This window comes from Phaseolus vulgaris, chromosome 3 (assembly GCF_000499845.2).
Source record: "Phaseolus vulgaris cultivar G19833 chromosome 3, P. vulgaris v2.0, whole genome shotgun sequence".
Taxonomy (NCBI): Eukaryota; Viridiplantae; Streptophyta; class Magnoliopsida; order Fabales; family Fabaceae; genus Phaseolus; species Phaseolus vulgaris.
The window spans coordinates 1,898,334-1,923,202 of NC_023757.2; the positions used below are offsets into that span (position 1 = coordinate 1,898,334).

Sequence of the window (24,869 nt, forward strand, 5' to 3'; positions counted from 1 at the left end):
CTTCACTTTCGTACATTAATTCAATGCATGATCATTATTATTGAGACACGTTCAATCTTATTGAGTTTTTATTTATTACAACCTCAAAATACATGTTGAAAATGTTTGAGTTGTTGGTTGTTCGTTCTTATCCACAAACACAATTACCCCGATAACAAAAAGCTCCTGCTAATCCATGACAAAGTTCCGGAGGGTAAGCAATGCAATCTTGGGTTTTTGAACATGGATAGAACATGGATATCTTGGTTTATTCCTAGATGAAACACCTGCAAAATTAAATGTGTTACAACTATTATAATTCAATATTTAATATATAAACATTTTTTCTACTATTCATCTTAACAACTTTGTTTTTATTTAATGAGTGTTTTTATTTAGTGGGTAACGGATAAAACATTAAGGAATCGTTACACATCAGTTAATAGTTGATCTATAACATATTATTAAGATAAACAATAATATAAATAGAACTATCAAAAGAAGAATTAGATATGTGTTTTTTTTATATTCTACGATAACACATTTAAAATCCTAGCACTGACTCTTAAGCGTCGGAGTGCAATCGCAAGTATCCCTACCACCCGAATACTAGCATGATCGACCTAATACCAACATGATGAGAAGGAGACTCAAAGGAATCTTAAAACCATCGACACATTAACAATTGTACACCTGGCGGCATCTACTACCCGGGACCCTCTTTCCACACAGGTATAATATCATCTCAATAAATAAGGTTATCTCTAACTCAACTTTTAAATTTAGTTAATAAAATTCGCAAAATATCACCTACAATATTAGAAAGTTAACTGGAAAATAAATACAATAAGAAGCTTGAATGAAAGAATGTTGAAGAAAAACTACTTCATTAAGAAGATGTGTATTTTGTTAAATTTGAATTGTTATACCTGATCCTCCTTTTCTGAAATTGCATTGACACTTTCTTTCTCCATTGATAGCAACACAACGAACTGATTCTCTAGGACAACCCAAAAGGGGAAGGATTTGGATGCAATCTTTATCAACAAAACATTGATCCTGATCAACAGCTATTGTGTCTGTTCTTGTTGTCTTTGAAGGTGAAACACCTGAAATCTTACATCTATACTTTTAAAACTTGTGAATATCACTAATATATATATATATATATATATATGGTCGTAAATGAATATATTTTAGTTCTAATTGATTAATTAATTTTGTAATTAGATCAAATGATAAATGATAATGTGGTTACTTTTACATCAATTTTTAAATATTTATAATTTAAATTAAATATAATTGTGTATTTATATTTTTTAAATATTATATAATAATTTAAATTATACTCTAAGGTGATTTAGGTCAGACTAATGAGTTAGATTCTTTTTATCAGCAAATAATTAAGAATTTTCCTTTATCAGAAAAAAAATTAAGATTTTTTTCTTCATCAGGAAAAAAATTAAGAATTTTTCCTTTATCAGCAAAAATGTTACGAATTTTTCCTTTATCAGAAAAAAATTACAAATCTTTCCTTTATCAGCAAAAAAAATTACGAATCTTTCCTTTATCAGCAAAAAAAAATTAAGATTTTTTCCTTTATCAGCAAAAAAATTAAGAATTTTTTCCTTATATTTGCAAAAAAAATAAGAATTTTTCTTTATAAAAAAAAACAAATAAGAACCACTTCAAGAGTGATCTAACCCTTACACAAAACATAAACACAAACACTTCTCACTAGGAGGTGGCAAAGTGGGACAAGTCATGCAGGCTGGCCCACTGAAAAAAACGCGAGGCAGGTTGCTCATTTCAACCTGCTGGCCCGCTTAATCCCCCCACATAACCCGCAGCTTGCGCGGGTCAAGTGCGGGGCGGGTTGACCCGCATAACTTTAAAATGTATAATTTTTTTTCTACACCCTCATATTTTCTTCATGTAGCCTCATATTTTACATTCTGAAATTTTTAATAGCATCTTACTACGCATGTTTCATGAAAATAATATTATGAAACCATTTACCTAATGCATCTAAATAAATAAAAAAATTCAAAATTTTTATTTAAAAAAATAATTTTTTAATAAATATTTCTTATGCGGACCAACCCTCATGCGGAACAGACTACAAAAATCAGCTCACAAATTCTATGCGGAGCAGGCCTATGCGGGACGGGCCAACCCGCATTGCCACCCCTACTTCTCATCCAACAAACCCAAACTCATAAAGGGGTATAAACAACACACAATCAAACAAACACCAACTAGATTGAAATCAGACAAATGACGGATTCCAGACTTTCGAATTAAAAAAAAAAAAATTCAGACACCAAACTGAAAAAAAAATCAAGTAAAAAGATATTTAGCAGTAGATCAAACCTTTAATTGAAAAAAAAAATATTACTTGCCCTACACATACAAAATGAATTACCCTGCACATACAAAATGAAGTGACAAAAATGGACTAAGAAACTTCACTAAATTAATGTTAGTTTAATACTAAATATAATATCAATTGTAACAAATACCTTGAGAAGCTGCTATTGCAAGAAAGACAAACAAAAATGCAAATGTGAATGAGGGATTTGACATATCTCCTAAATTGCAATATTTTGATATATAAAAAGAGAAAGAGAAGAAGGTTTTATGTTTCTTCAAACATGTTTCATGATTTCAATTTATAGACAGAAATGAACTTTGTATGAACACTAAAAAGAATGATGTCACATTCATTAAAGTCATTTTCATTCCTTATAAAATTAAATTTAAAAGCAGATTATATTACATAATTTTATTAAATTGTAAATTAATAAAATACATTGAATGCTATTAAACTTTTCAATCAAATTATTAACTGGAATTATTTTTAACCTTAAATATCTTTCACTTTGACGTTTTAAATATATAAAAAAAATTCAATTAAATATGGTATATGTACATGAATCTAACTTTAAAATAGAGTTAATTAAATTATTATTTTTCTTTAAAATTAATAATTTTATTGTAGAGTTAGTCTTATATATTTTTACATAAAATTGTAAAATTTCCAGAGAATTAACCTGCTATAGAACTCATTTAAGTTGTAAGTTTAATTGATTAAACTAAAATATCTGCAATTTGAAGGAGTTATAAATTTGAAGAACTGTTCATGTACTTTGACTCATGAACCCTAATTAACCAAGATAGCCTCCAAAAATTATGTGTATTTTTTTCTTGGAACTTTCCTAAAATAAGAAGGATCCAATAGATGAAGATTACCTTTGAAAAATTCACATAATTGAATTCAGAAAACACAATGAGACAACCTTGGAAAATTTTATGTTTAAAAATTTCCAAGAATATTCTTATGTAGAGTCAAATTGAGTGGGTACCAGTCATTATTTCTAATTCATTTTTCAGATTGTTGGAGATTCCACATCGACTAGAGATAAAGACATTTCATTGTATATAAGTGGGTGCAATCTCAAACCTATGAGTCGATTTTGTGAAAGATGAAAAACTCTAATCTCTAGTCAATATAGAATCTCCAACACAGATACATCAAAATTTATCTCATTTATAAATTTTTTAAAAGAAAGTAAAAAAATCGAAACATATTTATATGAATTAAGTATAATTTCTGACACAAAATTATAATTAAAATTAATTTTCTAATTATAATTTTACGCGTTTATAAACACCACTTTTTACACGGTTGACAGATGTTGACCAAATTGACCACAGATTCCATTGGTTATAATTAGTGCATGTTGACACATTCTATACAAAAATTGGCAGTTACTGCTTATTTTATTTTTTTTATTTTTTTTATAAAAACTTTTATATTAAATATTATTATAAAACTTATATCTTATTCAGGCTGACACGAAACGATTACATAAAAAATTATATTATTAAAAAAATAAAGAAAGATAGAAAATTAAATGAAAAAAATTGTAGAAATTATTATTTATTAATTTCCATGATAATATATATGAATAAAGAATATTAATAGTGCGTTAAAATAATGAAAGAATATTAATAATGTCTTAAAGAGAATGAATTATTAATTTATAGAGAATTTGAAATGATTTATAATCAAATATGTTATTTTATTACAAAATTTTAAAATTGTATGAAAGTAATTGAATTATTTAATATTAAATTTCTTTTGAAATATTTTTTTTTTCTTTTTTATGTTTTCTTTTCAGTTTAATTTTGTTAACATTAAAAGTATCACTTTTGAATTGATGACGATTAGACTTCTATTTATATTGTTAGAACTTATTTTTATATTATATAGTGTTCTTCCTCAATTAAAATATTAGGCTTCTCTCGGGTCAACGTGAAAGAGACTTTTTTTTTCTTTGTGTAAACTAATTTAATTTTTTTGACATTCTGTTGTTCTTATATTTTTTTATGACTATAGTTATTATTTTTTATCATTGATACCAACAATAGTTTGCTAGGATTTTTTTGTTTCTATTATTTATAGTTGATATTAATTGAAAATAACTTCAACCGATATTAAAATATAAAAAACTTTGTAAATGGTATTTGAAAAAATCTTAACAAATTTTAACTAAAAAATAAAATCAACTGGATGAATTAAGAAAATCAATATTAATATTTTCTTAATTATTACTAATTGTTTAATATTTAATATTTTTAAATTTTGTGATCATTAAAATACTTTATTAAAAAATAAAATTTAATAAATTTGATTATCTAATTTAAAAATTAAAATAATATCAATTAGAAATGAATTTATTTAAATGTGTTTAAAACAAGAAGTTTACAGTTAAAACTAGCATATCACTTATTCCTTTAAACCACTTCCATAAACCAACTGCCACTGAACAAGTGAAAAAATATATATTTTTTCTCCATTTCTACAATACAAAGATATTTTTTTAGAAAAATAAGATTAAGATCTAGATTTTATAAAAGTTGTAGTTTAAAATTTAGGATTTAGGATTTAAGATTTCACACTTATGAATAAAAATCATTAAATAAATATGAAGATAGAGATATAAGATTTTAAAAATAATATGTATGGATGCGTTTTTTTTACATTGGTTAAGTTTTATTCTATTTTTTTATAAGTGTTGGACATTTGTGATTTAACTTGATTAAATTTTTATTGTTGATTAAATTTTTCATTAAAAGAAATTGGTTTAAGATCTTAAAAAGTAAATTAAAGTTAATTTTCACAATAAAATTTCTCTTATACTACTGAATTTTTAATTTATTTTAATAAAAGATAACCTTTTTTTACCAATTTCTGAAGAATTTTTTAAAGCACAAAAAGAAACACTTATTTCTTATAAATTATGCCATTATAAAAAGATTTTCTCTTACTAAATTTTAAAGTGTTGTAAGGATATATAGATCAACATTAATTAGATTTCAATGAACCTTAATAAATTAAAAAAAAAATTGTTTTACCGACCAAAATATGAAGCTATTATAATTAATTATATGTGGTTCACATAATAAATAAGGTTTGAATAATTTGACCATTTCCGTGATTCATCAATCATTGCACAAGTTTTGGTTGGCGCAAAAGCTAAGATAAGTTAGCTTAGCGTTGAAAAGTGTAATAGTCAATATAGTAATAAACAAATAAGTAAAACATATAAAATGAATTACCTAAAACATAACCCATTTATAAATTAGGTTATTTTCAGGTTTCAAAACACAAAAGGAACATGATGGCATGACTGAAACAACTTCCAAACTAATGAATGCACCCACAAATTTCTATCTAAAAAGTAAAAAAAATAAATTGATGGTATGTACACTCATTTTACTTTTTGCCGCATAAAGAAAAATTCAGATTTAGATTATTAGTAAAGAAAAAGATGTCAAGTTTATTTATTTTGATTGGTGTTTGAAACCTTTTATATGTATGAAATTTGTTAAATATATTTGCTCCTTTTATTTTGGTATGTAGTGCTAACTCTTTGTTTTAAGAAGGAAGAAGTTGTGTGTTTTATAGATTGATTTTAAGCAGTTTGTTCCCTTGAATGGGTTATGCAATAGGAACATTTGTCTCTTACATTAGAATAAAAAGACTCTAAGCAGCAACAATAATGATGTGAAAAATGATATCTAAGGTTTTTTGTTGAGTTCGTGGTAAATCCAGGAAGTTGCTCTAATTTTGAAGGTTAATGTTGGTAGTCTGACTATGTTTTTATGTTTTTCGGTATTTGATGTGTTGTTGCACTTTAGATGTTGTCAATGATGAACTTCTTTGGTTGTGTTGTTTTTAAGGTCTAGGGATAGTTGATAGCTTTTGTTAAGAGGTTCAAATAGGTTGGGATGTCAGACTCTATCTTATTTTTCTTCTTATTTATTTCTTATATAAAGTTTGGATCACCCATTAAATGATCTATATTTATTTATTATTTCTTGCTATAAAAAAACATTCAGATCAATAATCATTTATTTAATATAATATTTAAAATACATAAATCAAATGACATTAAGATACATAAATCATACCATAATTAATCTATTTATTTAATGTAATATTTAAGATATATAAATCAGCCCACAACTCAATTATAAGTTCTTAGTTATAAATTACTAATATAAAATTTATTTATATTTCATAATAATTTATTATGTTTTTTTAACTAAATAAATTCAAACAAAAATTATAGATAAGTGATAACATTATGAGAAATTACATTCAATTTTTGGTACTTTTCTATACTCACAAACATCATGCAAGTGTCAGATTTTCTTTTGTAAATGAAACTTCCATTCTTTTATTAATCGATCAACATTACAAACTAACTCTGTAGAAATACACAGTCTTCTCTTTTTTACATGAAAATTCCCTAAATCCATTTTCACTGATAATTAAAGTTATATGTTCTTGTTCTTCTGTAAAGTGAGTCGTTCAACAAGAATGTCTAATGCTTCCTTCATCCACCAATGCTGACAAACTTCTCCAGCTTCATCAACACTCATCTGCATAAAGTGATAACAAACACATAAAAAAAAATTATATACATGCATACATTTTTCTTAAAAGAATAACAAGTGTTTTATTTAATAAGCCATGCATAATATACACATTTTAGAGGGTGACTCATGTCATGGTCACAAAGAACCTAAACTAACATCTTAGAAAATGATGCAACCATAATCATTATATTAAAATAAGTGTTTCACTATTATATATACATTTTTTGAAAGTGAAATTGAACAACTTTTTTTTATAAAAACTCTGATATAAAAAATATTATTAAAAAAAATATAAGAAAAAATAAAAGAAAAAATAAAAGAAATATTTATTAGTTAACTCTTGGACATACCCATGTTCTTCTTCTTAGATCTTTCTCAGGCCACAAGTCAAGTTCTTCTTTGACTAGCAAAGGAAACATGTGACCTTCATAGTATGTGCCATGTCTTTTGCTCATGAAGCTCCATTCACCCAATTCATGCTGCAATATCAAAACAAACCAATTTTTCACTTTTTCCTTTAAAATTATATTTAAACCTAATAGAAGAAACTAATTTCACTTTATAAAAAATAATTAAGAGTATATTTGAGATAATTTTTATAAATTAAACTATGAAAAAAATTATTTAAATATCTTCCAAATACATTCAAAAGTACCTCAACTATTCCAGTAACTCCTGCTTCTTCTAAGGACTCCCTGTAAGCTGCTTCTTCTATAGATTCATCGAGCTCCCATCCTCCCTAAAATGCACAAATATTTTATGTTAAATATTACTATGCATGAATTAATTAAGATGAGGCAAAAAAATTCAGTTATAGTAAACACCAACTTTATTCATGCATGTAAACAAAAATCACCACCCAATTGGAGAGAAAAAAAAGTATTCATACTTTTAAAGTTGTATGATCATGGGTCGAGTCCGCTAGCATACTCGAGTGGATTATTTCTGAATTGAGCTTTTACAAGAGATCTCATATTTACTCCTAGATAGGAGAGATGGGGGCGGAGATCATGCTAATTGGTATATATGCGGGATTAGAACTATTATGATTAAATGTGATTAGAAAACGAAAAACAGAAAAATAGAAATAAAAGACAATAGAGAAAGGAAAAAAAAAAACACAATACTTTTTAGGACTGGAAATCACTATTTAGGACTAAAATACATGTTTTAGTAAAGAGACATCTCAATTGGCTTGAAAAAAAATAACTAATCATTTCTCATTAATTGTTTATGTTTTAGAATTTGAAAATATATGAATTATACTTTCAAAAAACATGTTTATTATTTTCCTTCAACTTTTTAGCATACTATTACAAAAATATCGTGTGTCAAATTAACCTTTTTAAAAAAAAAAATCATTAGTCACCCAAGTTAACGATCTATAAAAGTATAAATGAAATAAAACGATTAAATTGTTGGGTATCATGTTAATTAAAGTATATTATTGGTTTGTGAATGAAATGTATTTATTTGTATATTTGTGGAAGAAACGACAAAAGTACCTTGGGGAACATTAATGCTTGGCCTTTTTGTGAACTAACCAAAAGCACCTCCAACTCATTGCTCACATTGCCATCACTCTCTTCTTTATATCTGTAAGGTATGCACCTGCAGAAGTAGACATTGGAATAAGTTTAAGATACTAAAAAGTTATTTTAACAAGAGTTTGTTGGATAAAATTAGTAGTCTCGGTCGGTAGAGTGTAAACCTCATCTTATAACCAAATTTATAAAATTGAACTAGGGTTAAAATTCACTTCGTAACTTTTACAGTAAAATTGAGTTAGACTTAAAGTTCACTCTGCAACTTTTACAATAAAATTGAATTAAGTTTAAAGTTCATTTTTATAACATTTACAAAATAGAAAACTAAAATCCTACTTTTACAAAATAGAAAGCTAAAATCCTACAACTTCACCACATTTAAAGTTTCTCTTTAAAATGAAAGTTTCTTCATGCATATAGCTAGTAGATACCCAGGTAGAAGAAAACAAAAGATAAATGAGAAATAAGAGTATCATGCAGATATTCAACTATTAAACCTCTAAAAACTCCAGGAAAAAAGCTAAAAAAATTGAGCTTTTATTCATAAAAAACAACCCTTTTGTTTTCTACTCTAGAAAGCTTGATTTGTGTTTCATTCCCTTCCACCTTTCCTTTTCAGGAAAAGAGAAACTTCCAAAACACATGCCAGCTTCAGATGAAGTCTCACGACAAAACACCTTCAGAAACAAACCCAAAATTAAGAAACAGACGTCAAAAAAAACAGGACCAAGAACTGAAATGATGAACTCACCCCACAACTTGTCTTCCACCACTACTGTTGTACCTCTGCATCTCCCTTCCCGTTCGAGACACCAAGCAAACCATACTTAACTTCAACACTTCCACTTTCAGAAACCTCGAAAAAGCAAAACACAGAACAGTATTCTATGTATGTCTGATAAGAATATTGTATACGAAAGGTACGAGAAAGTGTATATATGTTTAGGATTTAAGGTTTAGGGTTTGTATACACGTTAATCGAAGAATAAGATGAAGATTAGAGGGTTTAGAATATATATAGGTAATAAGGGTGCTTGTGGAAGCGTTTGTAAAGCGCGTAATTGTCGCATATTGGTGGAAGGAAATGAAAAAAATAAATAATAAAAGTAGTAATAATAGAGAGATATTAATTATTAAATATTATTTGCCGAGTCAATGAGTGGGGGAAGAAGAATGTGACGATGGAAGAAGTTACTACCAAGTCCATGTATATATAGAATACTAGTATGATAGAGAGAGAGAGTCAACACGAGTTAAGTTGACTTTTGGAATGTTCATGCATTACCATTTGCATGGATTGTGTATTTCGTATAATACACTCTAGAATATTTGATTAATTCCTTTCTTTTTCTTCTTCTTCTTGGATGCACACAATTTGGTGAGAAATTTCTTCTAAAATATATTTGATGTAAACTATAAATTTAACTCAATTTCAAAAAATTGAATTACATTTTGAAAGAGTTTAAAAGAAATAATAAATCTTGTTACGATAAATTTTAAATTTAATTTAATACGAAGTGGACTTTACGCCTAACTCAATCCCATAAAACCAGCTAATGAAGTTGAGGTTTGCACTCAGTTATATACAATGAAAGGCTCTAATCTTTAGTCGATGTGGGATTTCCATCACACATTTTATTTATTTATTTATGCATATATGTTATACATAAATAAATTTACCAAAAGAGAATAATTGAGTGATTGTTTTCAAATATTTTGCTATATATTATTAGTATAAAATCATTAGATAGAAATTAATTGTAAAGATAAAAATAATTAATTGTTATAGTGAGTCAATTAGATATTATTTTAGAGATTAAAAATGATTGGTGTCTAATTTATTTTTTATTATTAATATTTTAATTATCTATCTTTAGGTACCAATTTTAAAATCTAAATAGTTGGTAGTTAAAGTGTTGATATATTAATAATAAAAACTAATTTAGATATTTATATTTTTTTAATCTCTAAGATAATATTTAATTTAATTAATATAATGAGTAATTAATTTTTATTTAATTTTTGTTGTTGTGGTGTATATATTTAAATTTAAACTTAATAGTGAGAAGAACTACATTAGCAATTTCTCTTTTAAGGGAAAGTGATTCTCCAAATGATTTATGTATAGTTGGGTTAAATATACTACATGGTATGATAATCTTGTTAGTTAATGCTTTAATTTTTATTTAGCAGCTAGAATTTTTATCACCTTAATTTTATTTTTCCATATTTTTTGTTTTTAAAACTATATATGAGTCAATTTGCACAACTCAGCAACAACCCATGGTGAGTTTAATAGACTTTTCCATTTTTTTTATGATTTGAAAATTAGTATAAGAAAATCATGAAATAGAAATCAATTTTTAGAAACCAAAATAATTAGTTACAATAGGAACTAAAATAGAGACCATTTTAGAAACTAAAAAAAAATTGGTTTCTAAATTAGTTTCTATTATTTTCTATTATTGTTAAATAGTTTCTAAATTGGTATCTAATTAGCAACTAAAGTTTTAACTACCAATTATTTAGTTTCTAAATTTGGTAGCAAAAACCTTGGTTGCTAATTAAATACCAATTTAGAAACTATTTAAAAACAATAAAAAATAATAGAAATTAATTTAGAAATCAAATTTTTTTTAATTTTTATTTCTCGTAGGGATTAGTTGACATTTTAATTAACCAATCAATCCAAATGATAGATCTAATCACTTCTTGATTTAGATGGGAAGGAAAGAGATAAGAAACAAACAATAAATGTTCATAATTTGGTTGAAAAAGTAGGGACATACAAAAGAGAAAACTTAATTATTTTCATGTGATCCCACCATAAAAAAAATAATTTATTCTTTTCATATTGGAAGAAAATAGAAAGGAAACAAACTCTCTTTTTCATCGTTTGACTAAGTTTTTATAATATAATTTTTTTAAAAAATAATAATAGGTTTATACTAGGAAAATATGTTGTATTAAAAAATGCATTTTAATTAATATGATTCTTATTTTTTTTATCTTTTCACTTATCAAAACAAGTGGGAAAGTTTATGTTTCCTCTTTATTTTTTATTTATATAAACAACTATGTTTCCTTCATTTTTTTTTCACTTCTTATTTTTTTCATTTATAAATAAAATAAAACATAATAATTATTAATATTTCCTCATTTTTTATATAAAATAAATTATAAGAATTCTTTAAATAAAGGTAATACATAATTTTTTATATTGAATCTTGAAAAAAAAAACTAAAATTCAGACATAATTTTTTTATATTGAATCTTAAAAAAAACTAAAATTCAGATGTAATATAAAATAAATTCGAGAAACAGACACCATTATCACCTCCCTTTATCTTTTCTTTTATTTTATTTTTCATTTCTTTCTTTATCACCTTTCTTGGTGACTTGAGTCTTAAGTGTGTTGTTCTCTTGTACCAACTCTTTTATGTGTTCAAAAAGAATTATGTGCTTCTTTATCTTTAGTGATTTTTAATTCCCTTAATCAAAACAATAATGTGATCAAATCGATAAGGTAAGGTTTTAAGGATGGTTGATCTTTCCTGCACCATATTAATTCAAATTAATATAAATTTATATCTTGCACACTTACCTGAAATATCTATTTTGTCTTTAATGATTTAAAAGATTTTGTCTTCTGGATATTTTATCCATAAGTCAAATCATAAAGTTTTGGATATGCAAATCCAGAACTAATATGTCCCTTTCGAATTTAACCATTCATAAACTTATCTGAACTGCATAAATGATCTTCTGGATATCAAGATCCGTAAGCAAACATAAATGAGTTTCAGATTTCAATCCTTAATAGCATTTACAGCACACCATTGTGGACAGGGAAATCCATAACTCATAACTCACGTATGGATACGATCATCCGAAAGCTTAAATAAAGTACGAAAATGACCTTTCGAATATCTAAATCTGGAGTATATAACAACCACAAGCAAATATGAAGCCAAAGAGAATGTTGGATTTTAAAATTTATATTAGATGCATGTCTTTAATGATATGATGCAAGGAGAAATTTTCTTTAAGAATTTCTTTTAAACAATGTTTTCATCCAAACTTGTCCAGGAGCTTTCATTTTGTTTATCAATAGCTATTGAAATACTCAAAAATAGATTCTTGTTCAAATATTATAACAAATTCATACGGCTTTCGAAGGAATTGCAATCTTACTTTCTTAGTTTTGTCAACTTTACATTAAGCCTTCTTGAAATCTTGCAAGCTAAATTTGAAGTTTTTGCCTTTGAAATTTTCTGAAAGATTTTCAACCCTACACATTTATTGAGAAAGAAAACACATTTCTTTGTAATTTCTCTCCTTTAATATGTTGAAACATATTTCTCTATTGTTGAATAAAAAATATGGGAATAAATAAAAAGAATATATACTATGCTACTCACTATATACATATAAAATGTATAAAATTATTATAATAAATTTATTTAAAACAATTACTATGGCAGAAAACAGATAAATTTAGATTAATTAGGTAAAGTTAAGTTTTCCGTATTTATACCTTTATGAACTCCCTGCACATTTGGTGTATCATATTATTATTTGATGAATCATACAAGAATTAAAATAGTAAAATTTATACGTGGATAAACTTGTTAACTTAGAATTTATTCACAGAGATCAATTTCATTTGGTATAATAGATTTTCATCTATTTTTTTTTGTATGAATAGGTATAGGTTATCTATGTAATGTATCAATTTTATTAATATGAGTTTTAGTCAAGTCTTCATATTTACTTGTATTTTTTTTTCTTTAATAATATTGTTTTATGTGGTGGTAGATAATTAGTTACCTGAGGGGTGAAAAATGAAAGTTATGATTTTAAAAAAGTGATTGCACTCAAACCTCATAAATACTTCCAAAATGATGTGAAAAAAGTTTGATGATTTATCCATCTAGTTGAGATGTAAAGTTTTCATAATAATGTTTAACATGATAGTTTTTATAAAAAAAATTTAGTAAAATTTGTATTTACAAAACAAAATTTATAAAGAATAGAAGTAAAATGCATATATTATATGAAAAAAAAATATTAAAACCTTTTCTAAAATTTTGATAGTTAGAATAAAACCCGAGTTTTGAAATACAGTGATAGAGGTACCTGGGATAGCACGGGGAAGAGTATATGGAGCCGAAGTGAAGCTGCTGTGACTGTGAGAACCACCACAGTATGCTCCGAAACCTTTGGAAACGTTGTTGTCGCCGACGTTGGGGTCCCACGTTTCTCTGTTCCTCGCCCACTTCGCTGTTTCACAGTGCCACCTGCGTGGAGGGAAACCCTGGGTGGAGATGGAGAATCGAAGAAGAACCCTCGCTTCAGATTTCTCATCCTTGGCCCGAATGGGTCCAACTCATCAAGTGCTTGCTCCACAAGGGACACTTTCTTCACGAAGAGGGAAACATGTTTCGCAACACTGCTTTGGACGCCAAAGATTGCAATGCCATTAGAACCGCGTGCCTCAATTTTGGTAGAGACCACTTTCATATTTTAAGGTAAAGTAGTGTTCTTTGGATTGATTGTTTCATATAATTTGGATAATTCTAACTAATGACATGGTTAATCGACACATACTCAGAAGAACTTTCTCAGGATAGTGATTATGGTTGACCCATTTGGTGAAAGATACTTGGGGTTTGCACAAAAGGAAACAAAATGTAATATAATCTTTATTTTTCTTTTGGGTGTTTAATTATAATCTGTTGTGTTTGGGAAAAGTTTTGCTGTGATATTTAGGTTATGCATGCAAGGTGTTTGAGTTTAAAATTCTGATAGACTGAATGCTGCTAACTAATTAGTTTCAGTTAACAAATCTCGGACCTTGGTCTCTAACCGAGTTTAATGGCATCTTCAATTCATGTAGCAGATTTCAACTGGTGGAATAAGGCTTTTGTTGTTGTCATAACAGATTGGACTTCCCCCCTTGCCCCTTCTGATCACGCTTTAAATAACCTTCATCACTGTGATGTTACTATTTTTTTGGTACATATGAAGTGGGAGTGCAGAAGGGTGTATTGAACCATTTTCATACCCAATTCTTGAAAATTTCAGCCGGTGCTGATAAGGTTGTCGATGGCACATTATTGTTTTTATAGTTTATTGAATGTTACAAGGGAAGTGACTTATTTCTGAATCCATCCCTATGTGTCTGTGAGTTAAATGAGGAAAAAACAAGCAAGGTTAGGATGCCCTTTGGATAAACTTGGTTATTGTTAATGCTATGAGGACGTAATTTTTTGCAAATGCTAGGTTTCCCTCCTCACTCAAACAAAAAACATAACATGAAAACAAGAAATCATGTAGAAGTAGGTATCGAGTGAAATTGATGTGGTAGGTAGTTTTTCTTACTGCAGAAAACTGCATCGCTGAATTGATGCTTTTTTATCTTTGTTTGGAAGGGAGAGTGGGAAGCATATGGGCATTTATTGTTGACGAGCACTTCAATATCATCTACAACATCCAAATGAATATGAACCTAGGCATGATTTAAATCTTTTTTTGTATTACATATTTGATGCCATGGGCAATTTTCGAAAAACATTATTATATCAGATACATGAATCTGTTTAAAGGAGTCGTTGGATCATGCCATGTCTAAAAGAGTTGGTTCAAGTCATGAGAAAAGATGAGAGGGTTTTCTTCCATCCTTGCTAGCTATTATAGAGCATGGTTTAGGATTAGATAGCCACAGATGGAGATCTCATATCTGGAATTGATTTTATAAGCTGTATAATGTAGCCAAAAATAGAGCCTAGGTTTTAGTAATACCATATCAAGTCCAGTGTGGACTAAGGATTTATGTAACTTCCTTGCTGATGGATTAATGTCAATCAGGATTTTGTTTTTAATTCCTTCTTCATGTAATGGAAAATTTCACTAGAACTTATTTTGCTAATGCTTTTACTCAGATTCCTATCACGAAAAGATATAGGAGTTACTGTGGCACTTGGATGCCCGAGCTTAGATAGGAAAGTGGTCAACTCAGGAAAGCGTCTCAGAGCATATGTGGGTATTGATGAGGGAAATGTAAGTAGTGACTTAGTTTCTACTATCATTTGCTTTTGTTTGGAGTATGCTATACTACTTTCTTTTCTTCTATATCCAAAACATGTTCTTTACATTTAACCAATAACTATAATTTGTATGGACTGGTGCTTCAATCAGGTATGCAGTTCCTGCAATTTGAGGGGGGACTGTGAAAGGGCTTTCGTTAAGGCGCGCGAAGATGAAGGTGGAAGAACAGTGGATGTTATGCGTATTATGTTGACGTATGGGCTTGACCCGATTACTGGTTCAGTGGATAACAAACCGTGTCTTACTAAAAAGGTAGAAGATTCAGTGAGAAGACTGCTGAAAGAAATAGTAGAGCACAGTACCAAAGAGGAAAATTCTAATTTTCCAGACAGCACAGAGGTTGTCATGGGAAATGTTCATTCCAATCAGCAAGGCAAGGGCAAAATAGATGTTGCAATGATGAAGCAAGGGGACTGGCTTTGCCCCAAGTAGAGCTTTGTTTCCATCTACTAATTATTCATTGTATTAAATCATGTACCAGTTTCTTATGCACTTGTTTATGTTTCCCTTTTCATCTTTCATTGGGCAGATGCAATTTCATGAACTTTGCTAGAAACATCAGGTGCTTGGGCTGTGACAGCCTCTTTGAGGAAAAAATCAAGCAATTGAAGCAGGAAAACAATCACTTACCTTTGAAGAAGGGAGACTGGATATGCAATATGTAATGGCTGTTAATATCATGTAGGTTTGTTTGTATATATAGCACTAATATTTTCCATTTTAAATTAAAATCAGTTTTTTATTTCTGCAGATGCAATTTCCTGAATTTTGCAAAGAATACAAAATGTTTGCAATGCAAAGAGAGGCCTTCCAATCGTCACCTTAATCCTGGTGAATGGCAATGTGACTCGTGGGTTCTTCTTAACCATACTGTTATTTTGTTTCAGTTCCTGTGCCAAATGAACAGGTTTTTTTTATTATTATTTACTTGTTCTATGAGGCTCGAACACTCTTCTTGAATGGCGTGTCAGTGTCGGACACATGTATCAGATACCGACACTTGTAGAACACAACTTATTGTATAAATTTTTATTATAATTATAAAAATAAGGAACAAATTCTTTTGAACCAGTCATGAAAAACATCTTTCTGTTACAAAAAAAAATCTTAAACATATTTGTGCACATAAATCTTTATTATCAATTTATATAATTCATAATTATATAATATATAGATTTATATTCACGTGTTCTACATTTTAGATATTATATATATCTCCGTGTCCATGTCGTATAGTGTCCGTGCTTACTGATATCTTGTTGGTGTAGGTGCAATTACCTCAATTTCAGAAGAAACATGGTTTGCCTGAAATGTGACCATAGACGGCTTATAGTATCAAGGGCTTCAAACTCTTCTCTTCAACCTCAGCAAGAAGATATAAACCACCATAAGATTGGCAAATTTGGTTTTGGTGCGTATCAGGGTGAAAGAAGTGGTGAAACACATATGGGTTTTGAAAGAAAGAAAAGGAACAAAGATTCACATATGTGGAGATTTGTTGAGGACAAGAGTGAAAATCACAAGACCTTAAATAAATCAAATGATCCTATAGATTTTCCTATTGTTGGAGGCAAGACTCACTTGGCTGAGGTACAAAGGAGAGAGGCATATAAGAGTGAGTTGCCAAATGAGTGGAGAAGGCCTCCATGGCAAAGTGAAACTGATGATGAGTTTTGTTCTTCAGATAACCAGGACACTGATGATGAGTTTTGTTCTGCCAATAATCAGAGTGCTGATGATGAAGAAATGGACGAATGGTTCGGAAAAGGCAAGATTGGAAGGTAGGATTGTAGAATAGTCTAAATTTCCTTACACTATTATCAATGTAGAAGTGTTTTTTTGTCAACCAATACTTCAAATAACAGCTTGTAATTGTAATTATATGACAATTGACATACACTATTTATTTAGAAAAATGTTAGTTTAAGAATTATAAATTGAATGAAATCAGTTTACAACTCTAATTTGACCAGTACAATCTCAAAATTCTCAATTTCAGTGAAAAGTAATTTTTCTTTTTAGTTATAATCCGAATCAGAGTTGTCAATATAACACACTCATTTATTTATGAAAAAAATTGTTACACCAAAAAATAAGATACATTTGACAAACCATTCTAATAATATAATAATATTTTACATTAAAAAATAAATTAAATATAATTAAAATATTAATTTATTTGTTTATCAAGTACATATTTATTATTGTGTATTGTAGAATATATCACCACCCTTTATTTATTCATTTAGAAAGACTAACTTTAATACTAAGTTTTGATATTTGAAAGAAGCATGAAAGTTTTAAGTTCAAGAAAATATGTAAAATATTTCAGAGGAATTTTATAATTTTTGTGCTGAAAGGATAGGTTGATATAAGGTTAGAATGTCAGATTTATTTTTTATACTAGAATGTTTAGATGCAGAAGTTTCAAACTGTAATTTATTTTTATAAAAAAATGAAATGTATTTTCATAAAATATATTGTGTGGATAGAAATATGTTAAATAAATTGAAATTTTAAGAATCTGTGAGAAGAATTTAATTATTTAAAATTTGAAGTTGTTCGTGTTCTTTTTTTTTTTAATCTGTGCTGTGGTGTGGCACATCATTGGTTTGATTGATGCATGCTAGTTTTATATCTTAGTGTTTACTTTTTTTTATAAAGTGGTGTTTTCCAAGTGATATTAAATACCATTTTTTTATTAACATCAATTAGAATTATTTTGAATAGATCTTAGCTAGGATTCATGTAGTTGATGTGGATGTAAGTTAGGATTATTTTTTTATTAATGTCAATCATAGCTAATATTAAAATGACGATCAATGAAAATAAGATTTTTTATAGTCAATGTAAGTCAAGATTTTTAGCTTTATTGACAATGATTAGTTTCAAATTAATATTATTAAAATTATTTATCATCAAATCAAGTTATAACTATTTATCCATACATGTTTGATGTTAGTGGGGTTTTATTTAGATATTAGCCAAAAAACTTCTATTGGAATTTTTAGTAGCTATTTTTCATCTGCTAAAATTATTTTATGAACAATATTTCTAATATTATTTGATGATAATTTTTGTATTTAATATTTTTTATTTAGTAATAATTAAAATACTCAATTCAAAAAAATAATAAACTTGAATTTTCTTGTTCAAACAAAATATTTGAATATTAAAAATTAAAAATAAAAGTAAGTGAAATGGAATATATTTAAACTTTTTAAAAATATAGAATTTCCTATTTGGGTGATAGAATTTTGACCATAGAATAATAGAATGTGTTAACAAGGGAAGAACGTTTTGGTGAAGGCATGGAAAGGTTAGAATATATTGAACTTTATGATTATGACTTTTAAGCAATTTTATTCAATCAACAACATAGATTATTGAATATTTGATTTGACATGACTTTTGGACTTCTTCTTCTGCTACATTCATAGTTTCTCCGAAAATCACATATTTTTTTTAAATATAAAAAATATCCTTTATTTTATTAAAACTTTATTTTAAAGTAAATGATCCGAAAAACTTTGGATTATAAAATTTTATAAAATATTTTCAATTCCAAAAACCTTCCAAATTTTATAAACCAAAATATACTCTCTTTTTTAACAAAATAAATTTCAGATTCCAGATAAAAGAATTCGAAAGGTATTTCTATATGAGGAATAAATTTTGAATCCTATAATATAAAATTTCTTTTATTTTAAAAATTATATATTTTGGATTTTAGAATCCATAAATTCTACAATTCTGTATAAATTAAAAAAAATACATTTTAGATTATAAAATTTAGAAGGTATTTTTGGATTTGAAAATGTATTTTAAATTTTATAATCCAAATATGTTTTTTAGATTAAAAAAATGGGATTGTAGAATCTGAAAATTTTACAATCCAGAATGTGTAAATAGTAAAAACTGCCTTCTAAATTGTAAAATTCAAGAATAAAATTAAGAAGAAAATATAAAATACATTCCAAAATTTTTAACTCTTCGCTTGTTATATAAAAATGTTAAGAGCAGCTATGGAGGTGCAGGAAGAAAGAGTCTGACCTTGTTTCATGAAAATTATTAACACTATAAAAGAAGAGAAAGTTATAAAGATGTTTTATATTAGTCCCCACACATTAAAGATAAAAAAAAAATTATATTTCTCACTCGAATGACATTTATAGTCTCTTATTAAAAAATTATAAATTAATTTATACATCAATTAATTTAAATTTTTAAAAATGTTCTCCCAAAAATATTTATAGAAAATTTTGTCTAACAAATTTCCAAGTGTATAGAGATTCATCATTTTCAAGTACCTTTTTAAGTTTTTGAATGTTCACTCTTACCCAAAATATGTAAAAAGAAGTTACAATATCTTCTAAAGTATATCAGAAAATAACATTCTAAGGTTTTCTAAAATATTAAAAAATCTACAACCTCATTAAAGTTTCTAATTTATACATTAAATACTTTTAATCTATAGAAAAGCACTTTCTTGTCTTGTAAAAGTGCTAAAAGAAGTTACATAAATTAGCAAGTTTGTTGCCAACACTGAAGCATATACACTTGGCTTGCAACATGCAACAGGATTACAATAACCATTACAATTTGTTGCCTATCTTAACAGAAGTATGAACAAGACTGTTTAATCTAGCATATCTCTATCCTATTTTGTCATTCTCATACAATATATAAAAATATTTTTTTTATCTTTCTTGTGTCATCCCATATTCTGGATTACATATTCCAAACGTTAATTTTGGATTCGAAAATAAATTATGGATTATATAATCCAAAATATATTTTTAAAAAATGATATTTCAGATTATATAATCCGAAAGTCTGAATTTGAGAGTAGTTTTCAGATTATGTAATTCAGTCACGCATTTGAAAAAGGCTTTCCGATTACATAATTTAGAAGCTAATTTATACTTTCGGATTATGTAATCCATAAATTAATTATACATTTGAAAAAAAAAAAAAAAGACTTCTAAATTATATAATCCAGAAGCTAATTACAAATTTGAAAAAAGACTTCCAAATTACATAATCCAAAATATTACAAAGTAATATTTTTAAAATATTAAAATTTATAGAGGTGGAAGAAGAAACCATATTTAGTTAGAAATCCAAGTACTCCATGACTAAGAATGAAAAAGTTAGACATGATATAAAAAAACCCATAAATTCATTTGAGTTGGAAAATGTCTGGTATGAGTTTACTAAAACTAAAGCATATCATGAAGTGAGGGAGGAACAATTATTGTTTCAATTCATCAACCACCTTTAACCTTTTATTCACAAACTATAATTAGCATAAAATATCATCATATCACATCAACCTTTTTAAATAAGTACTTAAAAAGTTTTTAACATTGCATATACAACCAGAAATTAATAGGTGTGCTAAGTGTGTGTTTATCACTGCCGGAAGAAATTTGTGAGTGATTTACCATCCAACTCTTTCTTGGAGAACCTGGTCATAAATTCATGGAAAGTGAAGTTTCTGTAAAGGGCTGGTTTCTGTGTTGATGTTAGCTCTGGCAATGGTCCAAAAAGTCTTTCCGTGTCACTTGGGTTGAAGAAAACAGCAACTGAGACTCTAGCCTCATTACAATGATTGGCTAACACTCGATGATGAACACTCTTATATGCTTCGTTAGAAATTATCTGACACACAAAATGATGAATATGAGAGATCACAAGAAGGGATGTCATATAACAATTCCTGCATATATAACCTTAGACCTTCAAATTTAACCAAAATTCTTCTTGCAATTATAAATGATTCTAATAATATGTTCACAAAATCATAAAACTCAAGTTGGTGCTAAGTTAACAAGTTGATTTCATAACTTGCTTCATAATCTAAATTATAATCAACTTATTTCCCTCCTTTTTGTCTGTCAAATACATACTCTTCAAAATTAAGACCACTAATAAACTATTGTTTCATCATAAAAAATATTACACTCAATCTTAAAATATTATTTTTTTTGACTCAAAGAGATAACATCTTGAAACACTCCGTATTCGAGATATTGTCTGATTAAAACATGGTGTTCTTTCACAATTTTGTCGTCTTAATAGATTAAAAAAGGAAGATGCGTTTAAAGCGTCATTAACCTCGACTCCTAAGCGACTCCTAAGCAATGTGAGATTAATAAACGTAAATCCCTGAAAAACTAAGAAAACAAGAATTCGTTTTTTATCCTTAAATTTGAAGATTGATTCTAACTATACCTAAGCTCAAAACACTACTTTTTAAAGTAAATATTTTAGATAAATAATCTTGGAAGGATTAAAAATAATGTAATTCTCAAAAGATGTTTCAAATTATTGGCATCATAAACACAAAAATTAAGTGACACAGGGCTTTATTTAATTAAACAATTATTATTATATATGAATTAAATAAAATAAAATATGAGACCTGAAGGAAATCTCCAATGTTAATAACCAAAGCATGAGGATGAGGCTTGACATGGATCCAACCCTGTGGGGTCTCAACCTGCAAGCCCCCAATATGGTCCTGCAGCAACACCGTAAGAGCCCCTGGATCAGCATGCGAATTAAGACCCACCGTTAGATCAGGCTGAGGGCAAAACGGGTAATAATGGCCCAGCATACCTCTTCCTTCCCCCAAACCCATCTCCCTGAACCTCTCCGCACCCAATCCCAGCCCCTCACTCAGCAACTCAAACAACACACGTGACACACGCGCCACCTCCTTATTCCACTCCACCACCTCTTCTCTGCACATCTCGGGAATCTCGCTGGGATCAACGGCTATGGGCCCCATTCTTATCTGCAAAATCAAAATTAAAACTCATATTTGTTTTATGATGTAATACAATTTATTTATTTTCAATGCCGATTAAGTTTAAATGTTTTCCAAAAATTTATATTATTTAAAGTTAAAAAAATAGTTTGTGTGCCTTTTTAGAAAGAAATTTTAAATAATAAACACCAAATATTAGTTAGCACTTTCGAGGCTTGTAAAAAGGTTAAATTTTAGTTTTGGTTCTTATTTTATTTTTTATACGCGATTTGGGTAAACAATTTTTTTTTGTGACGTGTTATAAAACGTTTGTAACTTTAATTCAATTATTATCAATTTTGTAACTTTAAAATTAGAACAAGTTTTAAATATCTGAAGATTAAATATAAAAAAAAGAAACTAAAATTAAAGAGACCAATATATTGTTAACTAATACAAATAGTTTTGATATAATATTTAAGATAATTATTACTAAATATCGTAGATTTATTATTTATGGTGAATAGTGATTAGAAGGCTTACGCTATGCTGAAAGTCACCGAGAAATTAAAATTCTCATATATTTCAGTTTTTAGTAGTAATAAAAAATTTAATCTTACACACACAAAAATCATTCACTTTAAATTTACAAAAATAAAATAAAAAATCTCTTTCATCATAATTAATTATATATTACTATTAATTTTTTTAATAACATGTGATACTAAAGATGAAGTATTAATAGAATTAAAATTTCGTTAGTTACTAGTATTGTGTCACGCCAGCTGGCAGCTTTTGATTGGAAGAGATCCACGTTAGAAAAGTACGATACGCCCTTTCCCATCTCTCTACGGTACACCGGCACCCTGTCCTCCGCGGGCTGCTCGTGGAACGCCTTCACCGCCGCCAGAGTTCGCCGGAGTACCTGCTCCGGGACGCCGTGGTTGATCACCTGGAAGAACCCCACCGTGCTCGCCGCCTGCCGAACCTGCTCCACCACGGCGGCGCGCGACCCCTGCACGGCGGCCAGGTCCACCGTGGGAATCACCGGCGCAGATTCGGATTCGAACCCGCGCTTCAGCTCCGCTAAGGTTTCGGGCGGGTGAACGAAGATAGCGGGGATAGCCTTGATTCCCGAATCGACCAAACCTTTGACTCCGACCTTGGTTTCTTCGAACTCCTTCACCGCTTTGGCGCGGTTGTACGGCGCGGCGGCGCTGACAGCGGTTGCCACCGGTGATGACATTGGGAAGAGGCGAGAATAGGAATCGTTGTTTGAGTGTAGAGAGTTCAAATTCAGTGTAAAGTGAATTGAAAACTATAAAGTGCACTTTTCTGATTCGGCACAAAAAATAAATAACAAAAATATATTACTCAAGAAACTTCACTAATTCTAGTCATTTTTTTATTCAACAGGTTTTTTTTTCTTATATAAAAGCGTTACATATTCATTTTGAAATAATATGTCAAGTAACCATAATTATTTGTTATTACATAAAAAATATATATTATTAAAAAAATATAAAAATATAAAATGATTAGAACAAAATCTTTATATTAATAAAAATAATATATAAATAAATTAACATATTCATAAAAAATTCTAAAATCAAATTAAAATTAAATACATATTTTTTCCTTAATTTATCGAAAACACTCACTTTTAGAACAAATAATATTTTAAATATAATAATTAATTTTAATAATACTATATTTCTTCATAAGAATATTCAAATTATAGTGATGTTATCAGTTACCTAACACTAAAATAATATAAATTTGGCCTTATAGGATGTTTTTAGAATGTTGAATTTTTACTAGAAAATAAAATAAAATAAAATTTATTTGAAACACTAAAATAAAATAACACTAAAACATAATATCTTACTAGAAAATAAAATTCTAGTTCTGTAATGTGAGTGATAAGAATATTTGAACTCAACCAGTCAAAGATATTGACTTTATATCTATCAAATTTATCGTACTTAAATCTACTAAAATATAATTTCATAATTTATTTATATATACTAATTCATAGAATAATTTGTTCGTGTTTTTATTATGTATTAATTAAAGGTTTCGATTTTTTTGTATTTTAAACTTTAATTCTTTAAATTTTAATCAATATTATAATTAGTAAATAAAATAATATGTTAGTCCACTTTGTTAGAAACTAGGGAAATAAAAGGCGTGCCTATATGTTTATATTTTTTTATGATAATAATAAAAGATAATTAATATAATTATTGTTATTACAATGAAATGTAATTATCCTAAAAAAGTTAGCTAATGAATATAAAAACAGAGAGAATAAATTAATAAAAATAGTGTATAAAAAATAGTCATGAAAACTAATTCATAGCTAATATTAAAATGACGATCAATGAAAATAAGATTTTTTATAAGTCAAGATTTTTAGCTTTATTGACAATGATTAGTTTCAAATTAATATTATTAAAAATTATTTATCCATAGATGTTTGATGTTAATGGGGTTTTATTTAGATGTTAGCCAAAAGACTTCTATTG

The 24,869-nt window shown here is 27.7% G+C and overlaps 4 protein-coding genes across 5 annotated transcripts; 1 reads left to right on the top strand and 3 right to left on the bottom strand.

Annotated features, from left to right (window-relative positions):
* Positions 1-34: 34 nt before the first annotated feature.
* LOC137806172 (uncharacterized) lies at positions 35-2,618 on the bottom strand. Its single transcript, XM_068606156.1, has 3 exons — positions 2,502-2,618; positions 909-1,088; positions 35-266 (listed from the first exon to the last, which is right to left on the bottom strand). The coding sequence occupies exons 1-3, from the start codon at positions 2,563-2,565 to the stop codon at positions 169-171; spliced, it is 342 nt and encodes a 113-aa protein (XP_068462257.1). The 5' UTR covers positions 2,566-2,618; the 3' UTR covers positions 35-168.
* Positions 2,619-6,698: 4,080 nt separating this feature from the next.
* Positions 6,699-9,469, bottom strand: LOC137806171 (nudix hydrolase 18, mitochondrial-like). Its single transcript, XM_068606155.1, has 5 exons — positions 9,229-9,469; positions 8,436-8,541; positions 7,586-7,669; positions 7,281-7,409; positions 6,699-6,933 (listed from the first exon to the last, which is right to left on the bottom strand). The coding sequence occupies exons 1-5, from the start codon at positions 9,300-9,302 to the stop codon at positions 6,829-6,831; spliced, it is 498 nt and encodes a 165-aa protein (XP_068462256.1). The 5' UTR covers positions 9,303-9,469; the 3' UTR covers positions 6,699-6,828.
* Positions 9,470-13,576: 4,107 nt separating this feature from the next.
* On the top strand, positions 13,577-17,539 carry LOC137806173 (uncharacterized). Of its 2 annotated transcripts, none has more exons than XM_068606157.1 (6): positions 13,577-14,008; positions 15,422-15,539; positions 15,678-16,015; positions 16,117-16,248; positions 16,339-16,494; positions 16,856-17,539. In XM_068606157.1, exons 1-6 carry the CDS (start codon positions 13,686-13,688, stop codon positions 17,370-17,372), a joined length of 1,584 nt encoding a protein of 527 aa, XP_068462258.1. In that variant the 5' UTR covers positions 13,577-13,685; the 3' UTR covers positions 17,373-17,539. The 2 variants fall into 2 exon arrangements, with proteins under 2 accessions (XP_068462258.1, XP_068462259.1); XM_068606158.1 differs by having other exon boundaries at positions 16,339-16,437.
* A 3,353-nt stretch (positions 17,540-20,892) lies between these two features.
* On the bottom strand, positions 20,893-23,748 carry LOC137806175 (1-aminocyclopropane-1-carboxylate oxidase homolog 4-like). The gene is made up of 3 exons (XM_068606160.1): positions 23,108-23,748; positions 22,015-22,389; positions 20,893-21,251 (listed from the first exon to the last, which is right to left on the bottom strand). The coding sequence occupies exons 1-3, from the start codon at positions 23,585-23,587 to the stop codon at positions 21,003-21,005; spliced, it is 1,104 nt and encodes a 367-aa protein (XP_068462261.1). The 5' UTR covers positions 23,588-23,748; the 3' UTR covers positions 20,893-21,002.
* Positions 23,749-24,869: the final 1,121 nt, after the last annotated feature.